Here is a 24,335-nt window from a genome sequence, read left to right as displayed (position 1 = left end):
TGAGAAGCCCCTTTTCCCTTGGTTTATGTGGTGTTGTGCATGTTATTATCTATCATTTTATGCCCCTAGGCTGGTCTTGCTCCATTTGCTAGGAAACTGGGTAGTAATTAGAGCTGGCAAAAATTCAGGTCCCATTTCTTTAACTAAAATTCAATGGACTAGGTAATATATGGGTTGTTTGAAAATTTAAAAACAGGTTAGAGTGGGTTCACATTGTCAAAGCCCAACTAGATGTGGGTTTTGGTGGGTTTAAAGATAAACCCATTTAAGCTTAAAAAGGTTATTAGCTGAAAAAGTATATATATATTTTTTAAAAAAGGTAAAGAAACGGAGAACTATGATGTCGAAGAAGTGGGGGAACCGATGCTGTCGGTGCCCCTCCGCCTGCGGCAATGTCGCCTGTGATGGCCGATCACACTTCCGCCGTCGCCGTCGGCAACCACCTTCATCCTCCTCTTAGTAATCCCTCATCCCACGCCTTCTTGTGGTGTCGTTTTTCTCTGCGGCCTCCTGAAGAAGATACTTTTTGACATGTGAAGTTACATAATGTAACTCAAAGCCATAAATAAATCCATCTGCTGGGCATCTTTCTCTAGTTTGTCAGGAAGTTGGGTCATTGCTTTATCGATTGGGGGCGTCTTCATCATTTCCTTTCTTCAAGTTTCCTTCAAGACCAAGAAAGCAGAACAAGATGGTCTTCTGTTGCTAACCTACAAAATATTTCAACCAAAAAGCCAATCGGCCTTTTCCCATGTATCCAGACGACGTGAACAACCCCTAGAAAAACCAAGCTAGAAGACGTCCAAATAACCTCGGATGATCGAGTCAGATCCAGACCGAGACTGGCAAGGCGATGACTCTTTAACATTGTAATATCGAGATCAACGCGCACGTATCTGAAAACACCTTCGATTGCCAATAGAAAAAACGACATCGAAAGAAAGTCAAAAGAGGAGCGACGAGACATGACCTTTTGGAAGCCAGATAGAGAACCTTCTGATCGAGGAAGAACACCGCACAAAAGGATCGAGAACACAAACAGAAGACGCAAATTGAAGAAACAAGCAAGGAGGACCCACAACGTCAGCGATCGGTGGAGCGGGCGACAACAACAGGAGGAGCAACAACACGATGAGCAATGATCGGCTGTCGTATCAATTTTTTTAGGGGTCTAATTATCAAGTTAACTATGCAGATTTGTTTAATTTTTTGTTTATTTATTTAAAGAAAAAACCTTTTTCTCTGTTTTTCGGGTGGATTATGTGGGTAGGTTAGAATTGGACCTGAATTATGTTGGGTATGGGCCATTTAAATTGTTCATAAGATAAATGGGTGAATATGAGTTAAATGGGTGGATTTAGGTTGAACCCATTTAAGAACCACTCAAACCCAACCCAACTTATTGATTGTCACCTCTAGTTGTAATTGAGATATTGTACTCAGACTAGCAAGATTAGCAGAAAATACAAAACAGGAACATAAACAAATTATAATAGTTTAACTGAGATCGACGATATCGATGAGATTGATATTCAAAAATAGAGCACAGCTATGGTTGTGGCAGAAAGCTTCAATTATCTGACTGGCCGAAATACCTGCCGGAAATTGTGGCCAGAATATTCAGCATTATAACTTCATCGTCCAGCTCAGCCTTCTGAGTTCGCAAGCTCGCACATTTCCGGAGCAAACTCCGGAGAGATGCACTAGTGTCGGCATCCAATGGGGTGTCCACAGCGGCGCACAGAGCAAAGAGCCACAGACAATCGTTTCTTGAAAGAAGGCTTGCGGCATCCACCGAGTTTATACGTTTCCTGAGCATGGATACTCTAGCTACCGAGTCCATCCCAAGTATCGCGGATAAAGTGGGGTCTTCACTTTTTTCACTGCCAAGAGATTTCCGACTAGGATTAGGGACTGCTTCATCAACCTCCCGAGCAGTTTGACAGCCGCTGAAATTTTCAGAAGCATCACTTTTGGGATGTTGAACAGAGTACTCCTCTGCGACCTTAATCAAAGATCGTTGTTCCCCTAAAATTTCAGCACCGGTAGTCTCAACACTTGACAAGGCCTGTAAAATAAGGTAACCATGAGCACTTTTTTCCAGTTATATGAAGTAAGAAGCAACACAGCGTGGAATGGCACCATAAGTTGTCACCTATCAGCGTGCAAAAGATTTCAACTGACATTTCACCAGGAACAGAACTATCTATGATAAGTAATCTAGCTAGGAACAAAGACAAGCACCACACATATATACATAAATATAAAGAGCATACCCTCCTCAACATTGAAAAATCTGCAAGAAAAGCATCCTCCCATTGTTTCAGTGGCATCAAGTGTTCTGGACACTTGGCAATCTCAGGTATTACAGGCATGTAAGAGCTCTGTTCTTTGTGGAATTTACTCTGATCAAGCTTGGCTACCTTCACATTCGGAATCTGTGCAGCTTCCCACCTAAGACAAGACAATGCATCCATAATTAGAGCCTTGCCAAAGGTCTAAGACTAGTGCAAGAACACTTTAATAATTCTTCTTTCAAGTTGTAAGCAGTGAAAACCATATGAAGGATCGACAGCATCAGAAAGCAAAAAGAAAGGGAAGCTGCCACTATGATTCGTGTTCAGTAGGAGGGTGAGAAGTTGTCAGATAGTCATTGTTTTGTGTACATCCATGCGTTGCTCGACTAATGTGCAGGGACTACTGGCACAAGCTGCCATCATTTTATAAAACTGGCTTCAAAAGTTGCAAACATCAGCTTCACACAATGCCTGATTATCAGTGGAAGTAAACCTTCTCACCTAGAAGTAGTCGTGCTATCTTGTCCGTTGAATGCAGCATGCATATTTATGGGCCGTATGAGCCGACAGGTTTCAACCATACAGTGGTCATATCAAAGCCATTTCTTTGCTCTGACCCTAATTCTTGGCAATGCTAGAAGAATAACCTGGTGAGAAGACCTATATTATAGTTCAAACACAATGTTGGAACATCATATTTGTATGATAGTATTCATACGAGACAGCTATCCAGGGCACTTTGCTTTGCTTTTGTTTCTTCACTTCTTTCTATATTACTACATATTAGCTACCAATAGGAAAAAACGAGAAAGGGCCATCATGGAAATATGGTATCACTCAAAAGAAAGTAGATGGTCACCAAGTGCTTTAGGTTTCTTCCTCCCAACATTAATTTTACCACTAAACCTTAAGATATATACTTTGTGCGCTAAGTCTAAAGGAGCGTTTCATGTTTGCCTGGTGCATCTTATGAGACGAAATACAGATGGGCCCTTTTTTTATGTCGGCGAAGTAAATTAAAACATGAAAGGAACTGCACTTCATTCCTCGTGAAAAGGAAGTATCCACTCTACAAAATGAATCTTATCACCCACCCATTAGTTATTATCAGCCCGAACAATGACCGCCACAAGCATGCTCTAAGTTAAATTGATCACTCGATCTCATTAGCAAAATCTAAAATGTGCCGTGAACAGAGGTAACTTGATGCATTACAGATGCTTGAAGAAAGAGGAGCGTTACACAACAAAGTATATCCGCCTCTCCAATCCAGAGACATAGCACAACCATATCTCTTGCCCTCCGACAACTAGTATATATCATTAAAAAGAATAATACAAGAGTCCTAATATGAGAGACATGGCTTAGAAGGATCAATTTAAGGCGAGTGTGAGAGAAAAAATCTAACAAAATTTCAGTGGTGTAAGCTCTCTTCGGTGGGTCCTCAAGTATCAATCCAGCGTTACAAGGGTCACGACACCCACTTTCAAACTGTAAAACAGATACATCATACAAATTTTGCCCACTCTTAATTGCAGGATCACTCTTGATGATCCAATCGTCCCCGCTACATACTGGTAAAAGGGTCAGCTTGTTTTAGACAAATTATTGCATGTTCCGTTACTTTCAATGTCGAAGGTAGATTGGTTAAAAATTACTCTACATTCTTGACTAGATTCAGGCTCTTGGGATCATAGGAAATAATTAAAAAAATACCATACCGTTACTTTAATTGACTAAATTCACATCGATTAGAAGCTGCTAAAAGAGCCACTGAATTTCCATAATGACTGTAGATGAACATTTAAAGGTAATGCATGCCAAATTAACAAACTCACTAATCCCCTTTTTTGTTGCTTTCTCAACAAGTGAAATACCACCCCTTCCCGCACTAGATATCTTAGCATACATTTATCCTGTAAACTATGTCTCAATCTCGCAATCTGCCCACTATTGTAATAACAAACCCAGGTGCACTACATCACTCTCTTTTCACATCATTGCTACTATATCCTCCTAAATTTCATAACATCAATTTTCTTCTAGGTCACCACCTATGCATGCAGTCTTCATTGGCCCTCTAACCCTAAGCGTGTTGGCACTTCTACTAATCCCATCTGCTCACTGAGCATCTACAAACCACAGTCTCACATCTCTACAACTTACTGATAATGTCTCTCTAATTTATCCAGTCTTGAAGCAACACCATCAGCCTCTCAGTTCTGATATTTATAGGAAAGTTTATATATCTTAAGTTGAAATTCTCTCTCTCTCTTCCCCCCCCAAAAAAAAAAAAGAAAAAAGGTGAAATTCTGGGTCCGCCATAGTCCTGATGCCTTTGCTCTCGACCATGCTAACGTTTATGTCATTCACTCTCCTCACATAGCTAAATAGTACTGAAATTGGAACAGAAAGGGCGTGGGAAGGAAGATTAGCAAACACTGTTGAGAGAATTGGACTTATTTAATGTCTAAGATGAATAAGAAACATTTACCTGACTCGCTTAAGAAACTCTAACCCATCTTCTGGAGGCCCAGCATCAAAGTTGGGTTCTCCCTCAACCAAAAAGGCTGGTCTTTGGATGCTAGCAAAGTATTCATCACTGTCATCACTATCTTCCTCTCCCCCTTCTTCTATAATATCACCATCTTCCCCACAAATATTTTGGCCGCAAGCAGGGTCCAGATTCATAAAGTTTGTTTCACTGTCCTCTGTGTTCTCTAGTACAATACCAACCTGTTTTTTACACGCTTCACCTGAAAGTAATGACAAAATCCAAGTTTTCTTAAAAGAAATTGCTTTGCATCAAGAGGAACATAAACAGAGAACAAGGGATATATCCAAATGCAAGCTGCATAGAATAAGAGCAACAATGTCCACACATGTCATCAAGAAAGGAAACAATGTAAATCCATTCATTGTCGCGAAAATCAGTTCTATTTACAAACGAATTGCTTGTGGTGATTTCTTTACATTTCCACCACAAACAGTAGCTTTGAATGTACAACAGAAAAGTAATCAAGAGACATATGACCAATTTGTTGCATATAGGGTCTTTAGTGCAGGAACAAAGAAATTCACGTGATTCCCTCTTGCACTTCCAGCAATTGCACCTGTTCAGAACAGAAATTTGAACCATCAAATTGACACATCAGGCAGATGACTATGTAAATGATTATTTTAAGAAATGTGTTTGAGTTTGAATTTTGTCAAAACAAACAGTGGAATTCAAACAGAGAGTGGAAGAGCAATCACACGGGATACAAAAGAGCTTTTTCTGCTGATTATGACAAGAGAAAGATAACCAGACAAGAAAGAGCCAGAGAATAGGAAATTAATAAGGCTTAATCTGAATACCCTCAATAATAGACCTTTACTGGATGTAAACAAGAATAATTACTGAGGGTGCAAATCATTAAGGAAACATTAACTTCATAAATGTTATCAACGGTTGGTGTCATGAATATCAGCATATTCACTCAGTCTCCACAAAAGAAAAGCAAAATGAAACGAAACCAGAATTTGCTTAGGATGAAAAGGGAGGAAAAGAAGATTATGATCAGAAACATCAGTCGGCCTTGTCACTGGCAGACTAAAGCAACCATGAAGAAATTGAGTTGTCAAAATAATACCTACTGCATGCTCAAAAGACCACCCCCATGCAACAGCATGATCAGAGAAAGTACATTCAGTTGCATCTCTCAAATTCAAGAAACACAATCGGACCAAACCCTGAGGTTCTCACTTCATGCACATCAGAAGGATATTTTTCCCTGAGTTTTTCATCTGCTTTATGTAAATAATAGTTAAAAGGTCCTTACACACCATGAAAAGCAAGATCATACAACATTGTCTCTAGAGGAACACCAACCTAGAGTATTCTTCTAGTGAGAATCAAAATTAACTAATAAAGCATCTTATCATGGTATAATATTCTCAAACCCAAAAGCATGTGTCTTGCAATTTCAACCCAACGAAACAGCTTAAGGAGATTAACAGAGGACAAGGTGCACGATGCATACTCCAAACAGAAACAGACATAATGCCTTGCAAAAATGAAGTGTTTCATTTATGCAGATTCCGATGCCGTGTGATGATCGATGATAATCACATAATGAAAATTGAACAGGTAAGCCATTGTGAGAAATCTGTGTGTCCAAGATGAAGTAAACCAACTTAAGCAAATACTACCATCATTAATTCAATTTCAAGCTTCTCTTTCCATCGAAAGAAATAATATTATAATACAGCTAAAGAAAGAACAAGGGTCAAGCTACTACAGTGATGATACTCACCAAGAATACCAGGATCCTGTGCCCTCCCAAGGGACGGACGCTGGCAATGATAGCTCAAAGTAGACTGTGCCTGATGCTTTGAGCTTGCAAGATTTGCATACTCTCTTGCCACGGGGCCTAGGCCATTGTAAATCTCTCTCCAAAACTTTCGTTGTTCTGAAATATTAACAAACCTCAGGGCCTCCATTTCTTCCCTTGAGTACCTTCTTTCGGTTCCGTCTCCCTTCGTTTGACAAGCATCCATAGGTTCATCAAAATGCACTAAATTGTCTCGCTTTGCACCTTTCCCTTTCCTCCGAGGACGTTTAGTCTTCTTTCCATCCGCAGCATCTTTCACACTTTTACAAGAATTTCCTTCAGTGCATCTTGAAGAGCTCGCCACCATTCCCATATCCTTGTCACCCCCATTTCCAATTCCAGCGAACGCGACGGGTTCAATCAATGCGGTATCATCGATGACTTGAATCTTCAATGAACGTCTAAGAGAACCATCGATTCCGTTGTCGCCTTCCATCTCGTCACAGGTATACACCAGCTCCCCGGAAATTATGTTTCCATCAGCAGCACCCGCTATCATCACATCAATATCGGGGGATTCATCAGCGACATGCTCCGGCTGGGCCACCTCCCTGAAGATCGACCCACCTTCAAGATCATTCAACAACTGCTGCTTCTTAATTTCCAACAGAATCGCAGACACCTTGCCTTTACCAAGAAACTCCCCATCTCCATTCGTTTCCAAAGAAGACGAACAACCCGTACCTTCGCGGACGGAGCCCCTCTTGGCTTCCTCCGCAGAGTCCTCCCCGAGGACTCCTTGGACGCAGACAGGCTCCCGCGCCTCGGGAGAACTCGACGGTCCCATCACGTTCGCAACGCTCGCAGGAACTCCCACGGACGGCGAACCCAAAGCGGAGCCGCCCGATTCCCGCGCTCGGCACGAGCTCGCGGCCGCGCCCTCAACGCCGGACGCAGCGGCCGGCTCTCCACCGCACCCGCGGTCGTCGGGGGAAGCGGAACCCACCAGAGTGCCGCGGCGGTCTTCGACGGAAGAAGGGAGGCGTCCGGCGAGTTCAGGCGGTGGAGGGAGCGAAGCCATGGGAGGTGAATCGATGGAGTCGGCCATGTCGAGTAGAGAGAGAGCGGGGAAGAGAGGGTTGAGGAAGGGGTTTTAGGAGATTCTCACCAGATGCAGTTAAAGGAGGAAGAGAGTCATTTCTTTTTTGTGTATTTATATTTAATTAGTTAGAGGTGCGAAGAAATTATTATTATTATTGTTATTATTATTTTGACAAATTTATAGAAAAATGTAAGGTGTCTTCATATGCTATCGTTCATCTTCTTCTTTTTTTTAAGATCTAAAAACTATATAGGTCCGAAGAAAATTTCAATGGCATTTCTGCATGTTAAAAAAGAAAAATATTAATCGATATTTTCATGATTTGATTTCGATGCTTCAATAGCCTTGTAATAATCCTTTCGTTCGGTACTCATATTAATTATACCTATGAATCCCTTCCCTCCCAAAAAAAGAAAGAAAGAAAAGAGCCCGTTCAGAAAAAGAAAATTTTAGGTGATCATTGAGCTATTTAAATCCATCAACCTTGCACTCTGAATCATGTATGTTAATTATTAAAGGGTTAAAAATCCTAAACTATACTTATCGTGACACATTTATCCTAAAACTTTTTTTTCTGTGACACAAAAAATCACAAACTTGTACCCTTGAATTATCCTCTACCAAAGTTTTGTCAATGAGAATTGCTTGAAAATTCGCCTACATCAAAGTTCTGTCAATAAGAATTGTTGAAAAATCTACCAACATAGATGCCAGAAAGAGAAACAGTGTTCATATGGCACCCATGTTACTTAAGTGAAATAAAACGTCATTATTTTGGTTGAAAAATCATCTAACGAAATATTGACAGAAGGTAAATGTCTGACATAGATATAAGTTCGGGGTTTTTTATGTTACAAGAAAAGTATGGGATAAATGTGTCATGATGAACATAATTTAGGAATTTTTATGTCACAACAAAAAATTCAAGATAAATGTATCACAATTGGCATAATTTAATATTTTTTTGTAGCTTTTTCTTATTATTAAAAGACTTGAGATTTAATTTACTTTCATCATCCCAGTGGAAAGTCAATTGATTTGGTATGCATGGTATAGGAATTTCTTGTTGCATCACGCGTAAGTACACCTTGAACGCCTAGGAAATTAGGAATAATGGCAATGGAGCTATTCAAGCCCTCGGGTCAATAGGGGTCGATTCACCGTTTTCAGTTCAAAACCAATTGCCATACTCCTTACCTGCTAAATGTAAGGCAGGCCCTCCTCCTTCAAGACTATGGCTTTCCCTCGTTTTGATTAGCAGAAGGCAAGAAATCAATGCAGAAGTTAACGAGACAGCCGGAAAAATTTACTTCAAAAAGAATTGAAGATATGTCCATAAAAGATAACTTGCGACAAAAGGGAAAAACTAACAGAGCGTCATGCCAGCACCGACTGCCTTAGCAGCTGCTCGGCATGGACCGCTCGCATTCTAAATACAATCTCCCGTCAGATAACAACTCATCAAATAATGTATACCCATCATATCTATCTCAAAAAGGAAAAAGAAAAGATCATTCATATGTGCCAGAGAATATGGAGCAAACTTTGCAGTAAGATGATATTGCGATGCGGAAGGACTTTGAATTCCTTTCACTCAAGTCTCTGGAGCAGGTGCTGCAGCTTTCAGCAGAGGCTGCAAAGCCTTGACAACGATGCTCATGTTGGGCCGAAACTCTGCTTCATATTGCACACACAAGGCAGCAACAGCTGCCAACTGCATCATCCAGAAAGTGTGGAGAACAAATGAGATTTCTCAGCAGCTACTACTATAACCATGCATATACGTAGCCCATCAAGGTGCACGTGCCAATCATGTACAAGAATACATAGGCGAACATACAAGGAAAGAGAAATTTAAGAAAAAATACCTTGGCAACTCCCTTTGGAGGATATTCTCCATTAAGCCTTGGATCTACACATTGTTTAACCTTGTCTTCACTCAATCTTGGAGTTGCCTAAATCATAGAGAATTTACGCACTCAAATTTAGTTGAACTTGGAAAGGAAATGCTCGTCAATGGTACTGATATAAGAGAAACCAAATGCTCACCCAGGTAACAAGACTCTGCTGTCCCCGCGGCATGGTATGATCAACAGGTTTTCTCCCAGTTAAAAGCTCTAGAAGAACAACTCCAAAGCTATACACATCACTTTTCTGTGTCAATTGACCAGTCATCGCATACCTGACAAGTATATGACTAAGAATTAGCTACAGCATTCCAGAGAAAAGAAAAAGATCCCCAGTTAAGAACATATACACTTTTAAGGCACTTTTCAAAATGCTGTACTGTGCATTGGGCTGAGGCACCTAGCAAGCATAGGTCAAGGGGTGATATAAAGTTTGGAAGAAGTTGCTCAGCCAGACCTTGATCTTTATTTAGGGCCTTGCATATCTCTTCAAAACAATTAACCTATTACATTGTCAGTGAAACAGAAGAATTTATTCCTAAAAATTATCATTTGAAGATGGGTGATTCTAATTAGATAAGCTAGTTCACAGCCAATTGGTAGATCATCCCCATTCAAAGTTGAGTAATTTCAATCTACCAATCGCTGAACCAATCAGACCATGCTCTATGATGGCAATTTATTTTCAGAAGACAGACAACAAAAAATCAAGCTTTATATTGATCATTCTTATCAAGACGAGTAATACTTTGAAGGATATGCAGGGTTTAGAGAGAAAGATCATTCCAGTTTGGCATTGTTAGCACAACTGAAACTTCAACCACAAGAGAAAAAGAAAGACAGACCTAAATCTCCTGGTAAGATATAACAAGTAATTGCTCAATGATAAGCCAATCAAATTGATTCGTGAACCGCAAAATTGCTGCTTATGAACCCAAATAAAAAGTGAGAGTTGTCATATCGTATTTTCTAAATTTTCACACAATTTTTCAGCATCCAACAGGATAGACAGTAACGGCAAAACAATATACTTATCAATAGTCTCCATACAATTGAAAAGAGAGATCCAGATGCATTACTCTGGAGCGTGATAGCCGAAGGTTCCCAAAACTCTGGTAGAATGAAGACGGGCAGCCATGTCAGGTGCCTGATTTGACAGATTAAAATCTGCAATTTTGGCTTTGAAGTCTTCAAAAAGAAGCACATTGCTAGACCTAATATCCCTGTGGATTACAGAAGGCTGAACCTTCTCATGCAAATATTCCAATCCCCTCGCTGCATCAACAGCAATTCTCACTCGCTGGATCCAGTCGAGGACAGGGCCTGGTTGTGCACCTTGAACTCCTTTTCTTCCTGTAAAGTGATAATCCCTTCATTTAGAATACTTTATCTCTACAGGATAAAACATTCCAAGAGAGTTAAGCCACGAAAGACAAGTAGGCTTCAGTTACCATGTAGTACATCATGTAGTGATCCCATGGTTGCAAATTCATATGCAAGCACACGAAGAATCCCTTCAACACAGTAACCAAGCAACTCAACAAGATTTTCATGCTTCAACCTTGATACCACGGAAACCTGAATGCATAAATCCATGACAATCAAGGATCTCCTGTCGTAATTAAATAAACTGAATGGCATAACAGATTAACACAGTTATTCATTTTCTGCAATGGTGTCAACCAGAATTCAAATTCTGCACATACCTGGGTCAGAAACTCAACATTTGACTCAGAATCAGATGAAGTGTCAAGCTTTTTGACAGCCACAGCTTTTCCACTATCTAAGTTAGCATAATATACTCTTCCATAAGATCCTTCACCAATCAATGACTTTGATCCAAAATTATCAGTCTTTTCTTTAAGTTCATCCACTGACAGAGCAGGAACCTCGATAGGTGGTGGTGCCTTTTGCACTTCAGGTTTAACAGGAGCAGACAACTTCGAACTTTTTTGGTGCCCTACGCCAAATTTGGGACAAACAAAGATTAGGAGAACAAAATGACAGAAAGGATTCGCTCTACTGCCTTTGAAAAGACTACTTGCCAGAATATGTGAAGACGAAGAATCATAAACTTCCAACGCAATGATCTTCATTCAGATTGAAATAATGTATCGACTACTTCAATTGTTCTACTAGTTGATGAATAATTATTTTCTGGGACTAGTGGCATGACTACAGTCTACAATACCAAGGAACCAACAAAGTAAGAGGTCCGACACTCCAGATATCCATTAGCTTCCATTGGATCTTTAGCAACTACAGCCAGTTGGAGATAAATATACAGAAGTCGTTGGGCTTGATTTATTCAATTCTATCGCTAAAAAGTATGACGTCTTTCTGCTTAATACTTCCCAGATTGCCGAGAACTTACTCTTCTAAAATCAAAGACAAAAATAAATTCCAGATACTACAAATAAAAAGATTTCCACAGAACCCTGTGAAGTAGGCCAAAATAAACACTAGCAGGAACAAGACGAATGTGCACATGCCCGATGCACAAAATCATTTAGGTTCACATGCTAGATATTTCGATAATTGCGACCAAAAGTACTCAATTTGTAGATGTATAAGATGCAGGTTCTTTTAATCAAGATGCCTATACGGTGACTGTAACTTACTCAAAATTTGAACGGTGACCTAAGACAGTATTATACCTTTATGAAGTTGATGAGTCAAGAAACCTACGGATCAGTACATAATATTTTTATTTTTCCCATCAGCTTTAAGAGTAGCCACTCTTTCATTATCATCAACAAAGGGTAAATTGTTAACAAAATATGATGAGAAACATACCTTGTACATGGTTCCTTGGGCTTTTCAGCACCTCGTCATCGTTTGTGTGGTAAGATTCTTCGACTTGACAAGTACAACAGAGCCACCGCCGCATTTTCTTGCTAGAACTCTTCTTCAAGAGAAGGCTGTCGTGAGTTCTCCGATATTCCAAGCGAACAAAGTAACCCGGAGGAGGCGCATGTGCCTGCAAGATAGACAAATTCTTCATCGTACCAAGCAAAAGATGGGAAATACGCTGGATTGAAAAGACAAACCCAGTGAAGTCATCCTCTTTCAGATACCATCTGATCAAGGACAAAACTTGGAGTTCTAATGATCAAGGACGCAAAATTCCCCCTCTCCACCATCAGGGATTCAGGACAGATTCGACATCCCCCGTCCTCTCCACACATACACCCAGATAACTTTCCCCCCAAAACCAAGTTCGGATGCAAAAGAATTAGGAACAAGAGGCCCTTCGGACAGATTCATAAGCCAAGCAGCAAGACAGAATTTTCAAACACGGACGGAGCTCAATCGCCCCGAAATTCAAGAATGCCTCAAGACAAGACCGGCCAACATAACAAATCAACGTAGAGCTTCGGGAGAAGCATAATTTTGGTGGGTCCAGGGAACAAGACAAGGCACACCACGCGGGAACCGATGGAAGCACCGGGAATTGGAAATAACAGGACGGGGAACACGACGAGAAGGAGGGGACTCACGACTAAACCCCGGCGATGGAGTTCGCGTTCCATGGAAAGAACACACACGATCAGACGCGATGCGATGAGCGAATCAAACGGAAGAGGGATGGAAAATGGGGTTGGGGGGATGGCGAAGAAGGCGAAGGAGGAGGAGGAGATCAAAATTAGGGCGAAATGCAAGCGATTCAGAAGAGAGAGAGAGAGAGAGAGACATATAAACCAATTTTGGTGTGGAGGGATTGAATGAATCTACCTGTGATCGCTCTGTAATCCTCTGTCTGGTGCGAGCGAGCGAGCGAGCGAGCGAGAGCGAGAGCGAGAGAGAGAGAGAGAGCGCTGTCTCTGATAAAGGAGATTGGAGCGGAAGTGTGACAGATAAGGAGAATGAAGAAGGAGAGGAGGAGGAGATTGGCGCTTCAGCCTTTTGCTTCTCTCTCTCTCTCTCTTTCTCTCTCTGTTAACTCGAACTGAAACGATCGTTCATTCATTGTTTATAGAGCATGTTGGGAATTCCTATTTATTTGGGGAAAACTATCTGCAAAAATTATGAATTTTCTTTGGAAGTTACTGAATTAGATTGTGGCATTATACATATTTATGGTATATACTGCACTACACAGCATGTAGGATATGTGCAGCAATTGACATTGGCCGTAAAATTTGTTACTCCAAAAATTGAATCGGTCTATTACTAGGAAATATTTAGTGATTGCGAATCGTGTTTGCCGACGCGGAATTAAATAAATATTTCTTCTTCTTTCCACCGGCGGGTACCTTGGATGAGCCTCCTCGCCTCGGTTTTCCCTTTCCCTGGCCATGGGCCAGCCCGCCATGGACAACGGCATCGCCGACCATGGGCGGGCAAGGCTCGCCTCGCCTCGGTTTTCCCTTTCCCTGGCCATGGGCGAGCAAGACTCGCGAGTGATCCTTGCTTGTCCATGGCCATCGTCGGCATAGTTTCGGACCAGATCTGATTGGCCGTGTAGCTCGTCCATAGTCCCCAGCTTTGATGGCGAGCTCGAGATTGCGAAGATCACGGGCTTCGATTTCGAACTGAAAAAGAAAAACAAATGTAACGACGCTAGGAAAAAGAAAAATAGAAAAACGATGTCGGCAATCTGAACACAGCATGGCCTAACCGACCGGCCAGTGACGCCAACCAGCGGCCGGTGATGCTGTCTTGGATGATCGAATGGGAGGTGCTTTGTGGATTAAGGAGGAAGAGAGAGAAAATCAATTTTTTTTTGGTTCCACGTTAATATCCATCTGTCAATTTATAATTGGACATGAGTACATAAATACACACTACATCAGTACCACTGAATATTTTCTCGCCAATGCGTATCTTCTCTTTTTCTATTGAACTTCGACTGTCAAAAGAAGAGAGGCGACAGTCAACATCTCTATGCTTTCAGTTTCAAAAGGTAGGTAGGTTCAAAGTCGCAAAGTCATTAATGAACCGCAATGTGCAGGTCGAAAGCATACCCTACCCAAAGGCTACATCAACTCTAAACCCACTGAATATCATGTACCAATGTCAATACCATTCATTTCAAAAGGCTTCTTTTCTTGCACGAAAGCATTATCAATCTGGTTCCAAACGACAACTCTTTTTTTGATCGTCAGCCAGATATCAAAAGCCAAGAATTGCCATGGATTCAAGCCAGAGTCACTTGCAGCTACGTAAAATTCTTATGAAATCTTGGCATGGGGGCACGGGGTCAAGAAATTTTACTAAAAATTGTCATAAAAATACAATGAAGAATTCATAAAAGTTGCACTAAACGGCACCCAGCAGGGCCCCTTAGGTCCGTCTCTGGCTCAACTAGACATAGACGAGCACGGTATCTTCGAAGATGTTTTTTAACCGCACCTCAAAGACTCGCACAGAGGAGAATAATATGCTGAAGAAATGAGGGTAGAAATCATAGGCAAATGCTTTATCTTCATTGCCAAAAACTCAGCTGACCTGATCTGTGTCCCACCTCCCGCTATATGATGGTTGAACAAAGCTTTGGAGTTTCAAAATGGTGGAGGGAGAACAAATCGAAGCTGGCCGACGTTAAGAGTGTCATTTTAGAATTGCACATCTAATAAAGATGAATAAGTTCTCTCATACGCACGACACTACTCGTCGAAAATTGCAGCTAACTTAGGAGAGCTTGAAATCGAGTTAAAATTCCAATCCTTCAGAATAGGGAAACAAGGAAACAAAGATGTATTGGCACATCTAAACAGCTCACTAATTGGACACACCAACTTATGTCTAGTCTATATTACACAGCTAAAACGCCCCTCAAACATATGCTCAGGAAGTTGAGGCTAACTCACCAACATAGGAATGGTTTTTCTTCACTGCTTTTGGGGAACGAAGTGGTTGAAAATGTCTCCCCATTGATTAATAGATTTCTTTAAGACATTTGGCCAGGAGTGTATGGACAAGACTCGAGGACTCATCATGCTGTCACCACGTATATGGGAGATGCAACTACTAGTCGTCAGGCATGTTTACACGGACACTGGGGTTCTCTCTGCAGGAACATCTGATGGAGTCTGCTCCATGAAACCCAACATCTTGTTTAATGCACCAATATAGGCCTTCACACTTGAAACAGCAATATCCATGCTCGACCCGGCACCACTGGCATTCAAACAATAAATGCAATAACTTGAAGTTTGTGCTAAGTAAAATAACATGGATTGTAAACATATTAAACACTTCTGTACCTGAAGGTTCTGTGTACAGTCTCCCCAGTTAAAGCATGTGTAGATGTGTGATTGTTTTCGCCACGGATCAAAACTCGGGTTGTGGCTATTGCGTCAATGCCCTCTGTGACGGCGGTCATGGAGTACTCGAGAAGCGCTGCAGGTACCTGCATAAATAATATGATGATTGCTTCAAAGGACTCCCCAACGTTTTTACAAAGTGAGAATCTTCAGCGTAACGCAGGAGCGCATCTGTCAGTTCTGAAAGTCAACTCTCGAGAAAATGAATTCTAATTTTGTCAACTTTATTTGGTACTTGTAATTTTTTGCAATGTTAATTTGATTATAAACTAATGATTATACTATACCCCATATTTGAAAGTACCTAGATGAACAATATTTTTTTGGTGGTCACAGGAAGCAGCTTCCTATACCTGATTACAATGACAAAATTCAAATGTGTTCTCCCTTTTCATTCCTTATTAAAGTAACACTACGAATATCCTACTTCTCGGACAATGATACTACAAAAGTAAATAATATTTGGTAGAGGTATTTTTTAACCGACTTCTTAATAAAATATGAGTGTATTAGGACAAAATCGAAATTTCAAACCTTAACAATTAGATCAACAGCCTTGTATGCCGAATCCACAGGTCCAGTACCGACAGAGCAAGCAATATGCTCTTTCCCATCAGCACTGATAAGTTTTACAGTTGCCGTCGAAAGACCAAGAGTTCCACATGTAACCTGCATGACATTTGCTATGATTTTCTCACTAGATGGATTGGAATTGGAATCACCATGGTAAAAGCTGGAAAAACTAGGCAGATATACCTGTAAATCAAGAAGCTTCCATACAACCGCTGGTTGGAAAACTTCATCTGATACCAGGGCTCTTATGTCAGCATCAGTAACTCTCTGGCACATAGCGCACAAAGAAAGCAGGTCATATATGACGCCTTCCCAAGAGCCAAAAGAAGCAAGCATACAAAGCCGCAACTCACAAAGAGGATAAAAGGAACTTATTATTGTCTTTCCATATGAAAACTTTGCATCATTTTTGCAACTTATGAGTCTTACGGCTCGACATATGTTCAGCCACAATTATAAAATGTCTGCGACTAGTTGTTAACTACTTAACATCTAAGACAGAGGCATAGTATGGAATGCCAGATGGGCATTTGATTCTCTTGTTGATGTTGCCCATTCAAGTCTAACTCTATGTATTAGAACTTTATTGTCAATGTCAACTGTTCAATTGCTGCTTAATCGTCTCCACAGATTCAAGAGTTCCGCCATTTGTAAAAGGTGGGGGACGGTCTCTAAATTCTTTTTGACTTAGTATTCATGTTACCAATGATGTGTGTATTGAGTCTATGTGCATGGATGCTGAGACAAAAGGAGTACAAAATGGTTCACATTGCAGAAACATTAGATTAACTCAGCAGACCTGAACCAACCATCCAGTGAACTAAACATGAAGCATTTTGCTCTGACCACCTCATGGATTCACAAGGAACTACATCCACAAAAAAGATTATACAAACAAGATAATCGGAAAACGTTTTTAATTAAACTCTTGCAGTGATGGAAGGGATATGCAGCAGTGCTGCCCACTTTCCTCTCAACCCTCTTACCCAGAGGAAAAAGGTTGCAATCATCCTTTCTATGACCATTCTGTTTTGTATTATTCCAAACAAAGTTTGAACATGTGTGTGTGCAGGTGTACACAAAGAGTGACACCATGAATAAGAATAATTAATATAAATGCAAGTAACCAATTATCAAATAGTCAAATTATGGAACTATTCTAATCTAGTAAAATCAGAAGGTCAAACATACAGCAACAGCACTCTTACCCACCTTTTTCTGCTCAGCTACTGCCTTAAACCGCCAGAAGATATTGTCCAGTTGATCACCATCAATATCATAACCAAGCTGAAGAGGGCAGATAGAACATGAGAAAATGATCATAATAAGGAAACTCACAACTTGGGCAAACATGAAGTACGGAAAAAAATGCTGCTTACCTCTACAAGTTTCATTTTCAAAGCATGGCGCCCACTGTATCAGATAGATTTGACGAGAAAAGAGAATAAATTTAAGACACTTGAATATGTAAGAGCAAACTTCCAAACTTCAAACAACCCCAATACACAAAGAAAGTGACATGATTCTGTGAGGGGAAAATAACAGCTACACATTGACAAACTACATGTCAACGACACATTTTCCCACCAATTCATGAAACATACTTATCAATTAACACCCTTTATCCAATTCATTCACTGATAATTCACAAAATAAGTGACAGATTAGAAATATCAATTATCAATTAACACCCTTGATCAAAGTTATTCACTGATAATTCACTAAATAGAATGCCCTCACTAGTATTGCTATATAAGATGAAATTTGATCTTTTCTAGTTTTGTGATCTTCCCTGAAGCATTAACTTTATCAAGTACAATATCGCAAGGGGCTGCTAATTTCAGAAAATGTTGCCATTTACCATCCACTTTTGATAGAGCCATGCTAATTCCACCCCTCTACCGGCTCCATCCACACCCTAATAAAGTGAAATTTGCAAAAGTACCCACACTTTGATATCGTTCATCTACTTCCTTTGTCCTCTAGCTTCTCCCCTGTTCATCAATTTCTTTTTGGGTATAAGCGTGCCATATATATCTGTTGGTTATGGCTTCTGGCATATGCTTTCTACCATTTCTTCTATTCGGACTAGAGTTTGAACTAATGATGGCCAGATTGGTGCCTGCAAGGTTTTACAGCACACTTAAACCATTTCAAGGAGATCTATGTGCAGGAGGTCATCGATTTTTATCTAATCTGTTTTGTTCATCTCAGATCCATGAGAAAACTATACAGTCCCCTTCAAGAACTATCTTTTGCAAACCCAGATCATCTGCAAGTCCACTTTCCACACAAACAAATTACATTTATCACAATACCAACGGACACAGACCCCCTCATCACAATCATCATCACTTTCCCAACGAGTTTCTTTCGCTATCATCCATCACCAACACTCAAATTCTCAACCAAATTCCTCATCTTCCCAGACACCAAAGCTGCACCACACCAGCACATGTGCAAATCCAGAGCCACTGCTTCGCTGGCCAACTCGGCCAGACCAACACCATTGCTGCCAGACCAAGCTACGAGTCGCTAGAGTTGCCGTTGTTGGGGTTTCCATTGATTTCAATTTGTTGATTGCAATTGATGCCCGATCTCTCACTGTCCTCCATCTCTCCCTCTCTCTGCCCGCACCTCCCTGTGCTCGGTTTGCCAAGACCTCACAACCTCAGTCCCAGGTCAATCTAAGGTTGACCACCTCAAACAGCCTCGATCCGAGTGATCATGGCGGAATGCGCTTAAAGCTTGAAGCAGCAAGGGTTGGTGGTCGAGGGCAGAGGCACACACAAGAGAGAGAGAGAGAGAGAGAGAGAGAGAGAGAGAGAGATCAGATTTGACAGTGAAGACGTCAGTAGTGGCGGAGGTAAGTGACAAGTGAAGTATGACAGCAGCGGTGGGCAAAGGCCAGCAATGGTGGCAGCATGTGGCTGAGAGGCTAGTCTGAGCAGGCTAAGCGACAGAAATGGACGCAGGACTCCCAAGGCTACTTTTGTCACCTAAGTTTTTAGGGTTTGTATGGAGCTAATTTGGGGGTAGATTAGCGTAACACTTTCTAGTAAGCAATACATTGACATATTCTATGCTATGTATTTACATTTGATAAGTTAAAGCATACTGGAACCTTTACAAAGGAATTGACACAATCACCACAAAAAGACCTCACCTCAATTTTCCAAGGACAATGCCTGCCTCATTGGATCGCTCAAGTCCAATATCGTCAGGAGATATAATTTCATATGTACCTTTGTGTTTCAGCATTCCGTCCTATAGAAAGACAACACTGTTAGAGGCAATATCATAGTTGTCATCGATTTTTTTCTCAAATATATTTAGTTGTCAATTAGAATGAGAAATCAAATTATGAACTAAAATCCCAAGAAATTGGTTTGATTACTTGAGATATTTAAGTTATATACTTATATTTTCAGCAGCGACCAAGAAAATGGACACATTTGGCGATCTTCCTTGCTTTAAAGTTCTCTGAAAATTGAAGAGAGTCCTCTTCAAATTAGGAGACAAAAAAATGGTATTCTCAATGTTTTCAAATAGGAATAAGAAGAAAACTGAAGACCTGTTTGGTTCTTGAAAGATCGAAAGAGGTTACAGTTTCTAAGATTCTTACCATGGCCCAATTAATTTCTTTAAAAGTAGTGTTCATTATGCAAACGCTTGGGTCAATCTACAGACCATCTATTTCTGATTGAAACATTTACAGCCTCATGGCTGTGGTATTCTTGTTCTATTCCTTCCTAGATTGACTAATCCTCTTTTATCTATTATCCATGTTTAGATCGTGTAGTGCGCCTCCAAGCATATCCACCATTCATAACCACATCAACAACCACCAAACGTCAGTCTCTACAAAACCTAGGATAGATCTCCTAAAAATGCTACCAAAGCTTAAATCAACTCCTTCAAGTTTATTTGCTAAAGAAAACGTCATCTGGAACAGAGATCAAACACCAGAAGAATAGTATTTACTGCTTCTAGAATCAATGTCTTGGAGGTAAAAATATCATATATTTAAACTCCGCATCCAGCAGTAAACTAGGCAATTAAATGAAAGAAAAGTTGACTGGGTGATGTTAGAAGACCATAAGATATCAGTTTAAGCTCCTGAGTTTCAACAGGGACCACAATTAAAATGATGATAAAATTTTTCATGCCATATAATGAGAAACCAATAAGGAGATTTATCCCACCAAAGAAATGGAGCATCAACAGTTAGGCATCTAAAATGAAATGCTAGAGAAATTACTAAAGAAATTATTCAAGAAAAGGAAGCAAATAGGTGAGAAGAAGCCACAAACTCAAAGTTCATAGCCACTGACCTGATGGATGCCGCTTTCATGAGCAAAGGCATTAGCTCCAACAATAGCTTTATGAGGTTGTACATGCAAGCCTGAGTACTCTTCTACCTAAAAAATAGTTGAACAGATATTAAAGTACAGTTGATTAAGGTAAGAAATGTATGAAGTCAAAATTATATACCATTTTGCTAGTCATGACAATATGACGAGTATTGATTCCTGTGTAAAGACCTCCCAATACGTGCTCCCCTTTGCATTTTAAGGCCATTACCACCTATAAATTTTTTATAAGGAAAGACAAAAGGTAAGGAAGATTAGAAAAACAAGAACAGAAAAGGAATCCAAACAATTTTCAACCAAACAGCAAAAGGAAACAAACAGGAAGACATTGAAACTAAATAATCATAAGTACAAGCACCAATGACATGCAAAGGACTTACTATTCTGTTTCTCTCTAGCCTGTATGGGTCCTCACTATGATACACATACTCAAATCTTATTTCTAGAGATCTAACCACAGCTTTGTAGGTTAGGGCCGTCCATATGGCTTACCCTAAATCCCATCACTGAGCTCTGTCTCTTGCTAGAGCTTCTGAACGTTGCTTCTATGTATCCAGATCACATCAAACATGCTTTTCTCATCTTACAGTCTAAGAATTGATCATTACTTGCTGCAATGCAGCAAAACGAGTAAAAACTTTACATATTCCAGCATCATTCGGTTCCCATTCAATAGTGAAAAATGCAGGCTAAGAGAAAAGTATAGTTGAAAGGACATGAACCATTCAGAACTGCAAAAACTTAAGTAAGAGAAAGGAACAAGCAAAATTGAATTAACAGCACACATGTTTGCAAATCTTTCCGTTTTTTTCCCTTTTGTTTCTAGGTATCCTTGCCAGTACACTTCAAATGTACTGACACTATACCCAGCTTCTTCTTCTTCTCTCTCTCTCTCTCTCTCTCTCTCTCTCTCTCTCTCTCTCACTTATCAAACAGCAGAACTTATGATAATTTCATCGATGCCAAAAACTAAAAAGTGCTCGTTAGTCCATCTATATATGAAATGTCATAAAATAACTGGAAACATTATTACAATCCTTATTAATAATTGATTATATCACATAACTTCGGGTTGATAACAAAAATAGATTTGTTCATGGTGTCATTTGCATTAGAAGCATCAATCCAAAGAAAATTCTCTTGATTACGACCATCCTCCCTTCCTACAGATCCATTTCCCTCCTATACACAATCACTCACGGAAAATCAAATATCCATGACTTATATACATGCCAGAGCTGACAGTCACCTCTTCCAAAGAAGCATTTCCAGCTCTTTCACCAATGCCATTAATTGTTACTTCCACTTGTCTTGCCCCAGCACATGCGCCCTGAATTCAGAAGTCCTTAGATATAAGTTCATGCTCACTAAGAGTTTTTCATAAACTTGATATTAGGGAGGAAAAATATCCACATACCGCTATGGTGTTGGCTGTTGAAAGACCAAGATCGTTTTGGCAGTGTGTGGAAATGATAACATTTTCTATTCCAGGTGTATTCGCTTTTATGTCAGCTATCAGTTTACCAAACTCTTCAGGCATAGTAATACCCACAGTGTCGGGAATGTTGAGAGTTGTGGCACCTGCCTTGATAACTTCACCCAGAATTTCATAGAGAAACTCTCTATCCGATCTAGTTAGAAATCAAGGTTAAAAAAGTCAAAATTAAAGAACAAATAGGATTTTGTAACATTCTGAAGCTTCATACGACCCATTAGAAAATCATACTTATCAACCAGACGAGGTGCAAGCAGCAGTAATTCTGTCACTAAAAGCTAGTGACACCAACAGTAGTAAATACTGAAATGCAGCTACAAATATCCCCGGGGAAATGTATAAAACGAGCACAAGAGGGAGCAAAACAAATGATTCTTATAAGATCGGTGAAGGAATCTGAACAAAGAAAAATCTTTACTATAGTAAGTCACAATTGCAAATTCAATAGATATGCGCATCCGTCGAACCAGAAAGCATGTCATTGTGTTCTAGATGGAGTAGAAAAAGTCACTTATCTATACCCATTCACGAATGCAAGAAACCATCCATAACACCAAGAAGCAGGAAATGACCTCCCCAACTACACCACTATCCGTGGCCTACAAATTGTCCGGGAACTAACTAGACAATGACAAATCAGATGATTATCAAACACGACTGCTACCAGGAACCAAATGACATCATAAAGGACATGCAGGACGTGCAAAGACAGGAACTTCGCGACAACCTGCCAGCATCCTCAGGGCTGAACTCGACATCATCGCACCCTAAGCTCCGGGCGAACCCCACCATCCTCCGGGCAATGTCGATCACCTCTTCCTTGCTCTTCTTCAGTTTATACTCCATGTGGATCCCGCTGGTGGCGATGAACGTGTGCACCCTCGGCCGCTTGGCGAACCGGACGGCCTCCCAGGCGGACCTGATGTCCTTCTCGTTGCACCTGGAGAGCCCGCAGATGACGGGCACGTAGCCGGAGGCGTCCACCGCGTTGCCCACCTCGAGGGCGATGGCCTTGACGGCCGCGAAGTCGTCCTCGGAGGCGGCGGGGAAGCCAGCCTCGATGACGTCTACGCCGAGCTTGGCGAGCTGGCGGGCGATGTCGAGCTTCTCCTTGGAGGTCATGGTGGCGCCGGGGGACTGCTCGCCGTCGCGGAGGGTGGTGTCGAAGATGCGGACGTAGTTGGGGTCGGGGATGCGGTTGGGGATGTAGGGGGGCCGGCGGGAGGGAGCGGGAGTGGGAGGGGGAGGGGGAGGGGCGGAGCATGTGACGGCGGAGGAGGAGGAGGAGGAGGCGTGTTTGGGGGGAGATCGGGAGGAGATGCGGCGGAAGGCGGGAGGCTTCGGGGTGCGGCGGGAGGAGGAGGAGGAGGAGGAGGAGGAAACGGGGCGGAGCTTGGGAGCGAAGGAGGAGGAGGAGGAGGAGGAGGAGGAACAGGAGATGGAGGAGAAATTAGGGTTGATGAAAGTGGAGGCCATGGCCATTTTTGGAGGAAGATGTGCAGGAGAAGAAGAAGACTAGGAAGAGAGACTGACAGTAGTGAAGAAGAAGAAGGAGGAAGAAGGAAGAAGAAGAAGAAGAAGAAGGGTTTTTTTTGCCCGCCCGCCCACCTCTACTGTTAGAGGCCGACGTGGCCTTCGTATCCAAGTTTGACTTTTGTTTAATCAAGTAGCTTGATTTTAATCATCAATATCATCAACTTTTTTTTAATTTTTCGATTTCGCTTAACTATTTTGCTAGTATCTACGAAATCGCTCGAAACAATCAAATTACTAAATCACTTTTCCGTTACCCTTTTTTTTTACTTCGCGGGAAGCCTTTGAAAGACGAAATTTCGAAAGAGAATATTCCATCGAGAAAGGCGGAGAAAAACTATGCACGATGTGAACTTTAACATTTCTTAAGTAATGTGAAAGCAAGATGCATACAGTGCAGATATCCGACCTACTGTACAAGGATATTATTATGGAGGAACCTAATGTTTGGTCCTTCCTACGTCGTATAGTAT

The 24,335-nt window shown here is 41.0% G+C and overlaps 3 protein-coding genes and 1 long non-coding RNA gene across 10 annotated transcripts; all 4 read right to left on the bottom strand.

Moving 5' to 3' along the window:
• Positions 1-149: 149 nt before the first annotated feature.
• On the bottom strand, positions 150-1,201 carry LOC130135769 (uncharacterized). Its single transcript, XR_008815002.1, has 2 exons — positions 971-1,201; positions 150-665 (listed from the first exon to the last, which is right to left on the bottom strand). It is a non-coding gene; the product is annotated as an uncharacterized LOC130135769 (long non-coding RNA).
• Positions 1,202-1,416: 215 nt separating this feature from the next.
• Positions 1,417-7,798, bottom strand: LOC115688604 (uncharacterized). The gene is made up of 4 exons (XM_030614479.2): positions 6,593-7,798; positions 4,792-5,053; positions 2,277-2,454; positions 1,417-2,068 (listed from the first exon to the last, which is right to left on the bottom strand). The coding sequence occupies exons 1-4, from the start codon at positions 7,716-7,718 to the stop codon at positions 1,571-1,573; spliced, it is 2,064 nt and encodes a 687-aa protein (XP_030470339.1). The 5' UTR covers positions 7,719-7,798; the 3' UTR covers positions 1,417-1,570.
• Positions 7,799-8,996: 1,198 nt separating this feature from the next.
• Positions 8,997-15,569, bottom strand: LOC115688606 (PTI1-like tyrosine-protein kinase 3). 6 transcript variants are annotated; one of them, XM_056305284.1, is made up of 10 exons: positions 15,433-15,563; positions 15,071-15,153; positions 13,876-14,154; positions 12,416-12,599; positions 11,326-11,579; positions 11,071-11,197; positions 10,699-10,972; positions 9,762-9,894; positions 9,581-9,667; positions 8,997-9,426 (listed from the first exon to the last, which is right to left on the bottom strand). In XM_056305284.1, the coding sequence occupies exons 1-10, from the start codon at positions 15,494-15,496 to the stop codon at positions 9,307-9,309; spliced, it is 1,605 nt and encodes a 534-aa protein (XP_056161259.1). In that variant the 5' UTR covers positions 15,497-15,563; the 3' UTR covers positions 8,997-9,306. The 6 variants fall into 6 exon arrangements, with proteins under 6 accessions (XP_056161259.1, XP_056161260.1, XP_030470343.1 ...); XM_056305285.1 differs by lacking the exon at positions 15,071-15,153 and having other exon boundaries at positions 15,433-15,569; XM_030614483.2 differs by lacking the exons at positions 13,876-14,154; positions 15,071-15,153; positions 15,433-15,563 and adding an exon at positions 13,355-13,553.
• On the bottom strand, positions 14,825-23,866 carry LOC115688605 (2-isopropylmalate synthase 2, chloroplastic-like). Of its 2 annotated transcripts, XR_008814971.1 has the most exons (13): positions 23,057-23,866; positions 22,252-22,465; positions 22,084-22,164; positions 20,956-21,048; positions 20,796-20,882; positions 19,628-19,728; positions 17,841-17,874; positions 17,674-17,748; positions 16,645-16,728; positions 16,423-16,557; positions 15,829-15,974; positions 15,433-15,742; positions 14,825-15,153 (listed from the first exon to the last, which is right to left on the bottom strand). XR_008814971.1 is itself a non-coding variant. In XM_030614480.2 (12 exons), the coding sequence occupies exons 1-12, from the start codon at positions 23,809-23,811 to the stop codon at positions 15,610-15,612; spliced, it is 1,938 nt and encodes a 645-aa protein (XP_030470340.1). In that variant the 5' UTR covers positions 23,812-23,866; the 3' UTR covers positions 14,825-15,609. The 2 variants fall into 2 exon arrangements, 1 of the variants encoding a protein (XP_030470340.1); XM_030614480.2 differs by having other exon boundaries at positions 14,825-15,742.
• Positions 23,867-24,335: the final 469 nt, after the last annotated feature.

Source organism: Syzygium oleosum, unplaced genomic scaffold (assembly GCF_021117445.2).
Source record: "Syzygium oleosum isolate NSW1041296 unplaced genomic scaffold, Sole_v2.1 Sole_v2.37, whole genome shotgun sequence".
Taxonomy (NCBI): domain Eukaryota; kingdom Viridiplantae; phylum Streptophyta; class Magnoliopsida; order Myrtales; family Myrtaceae; genus Syzygium; species Syzygium oleosum.
The sequence above is the reverse complement of the archived record's forward strand: the minus strand, read 5'-3'. Positions and strand labels throughout refer to the sequence as shown.

What these genes read in the sequence shown, in the direction of transcription:
- LOC115688604 (XM_030614479.2), bottom strand. Translation starts at nt 7,718, where the DNA reads ATGGCCGACTCCATCGATTCACCTCCCATGGCTTCGCTCCCTCCACCG. An exon ending in GAGTTTCTTAAGCGAGTCAG is followed by an intron (nt 2,455 to 4,791) that starts GTAAATGTTTCT and finishes GTCTTGTCTTAG; the next exon opens with GTGGGAAGCTGCACAGATTC. An exon ending in ATTTTTCAATGTTGAGGAGG is followed by an intron (nt 2,069 to 2,276) that starts GTATGCTCTTTA and finishes CTTATTTTACAG; the next exon opens with GCCTTGTCAAGTGTTGAGAC.
- LOC115688605 (XM_030614480.2), bottom strand. Translation starts at nt 23,811, where the DNA reads ATGGCCATGGCCTCCACTTTCATCAACCCTAATTTCTCCTCCATCTCC. An exon ending in AGCCCTGAGGATGCTGGCAG is followed by an intron (nt 22,466 to 23,056) that starts GTTGTCGCGAAG and finishes ATTTCTAACTAG; the next exon opens with ATCGGATAGAGAGTTTCTCT. An exon ending in ATGAAAGCGGCATCCATCAG is followed by an intron (nt 19,729 to 20,795) that starts GTCAGTGGCTAT and finishes GTCTTTCTATAG; the next exon opens with GACGGAATGCTGAAACACAA.
- LOC115688606 (XM_056305284.1), bottom strand. Translation starts at nt 15,496, where the DNA reads ATGGGGAGACATTTTCAACCACTTCGTTCCCCAAAAGCAGTGAAGAAA. An exon ending in GAAAAACCATTCCTATGTTG is followed by an intron (nt 15,154 to 15,432) that starts GTGAGTTAGCCT and finishes AACGTCGGCCAG; the next exon opens with CTTCGATTTGTTCTCCCTCC. An exon ending in GGCGAGGAGGCTCATCCAAG is followed by an intron (nt 12,600 to 13,875) that starts GTACCCGCCGGT and finishes TCTATCTTGCAG; the next exon opens with GCACATGCGCCTCCTCCGGG.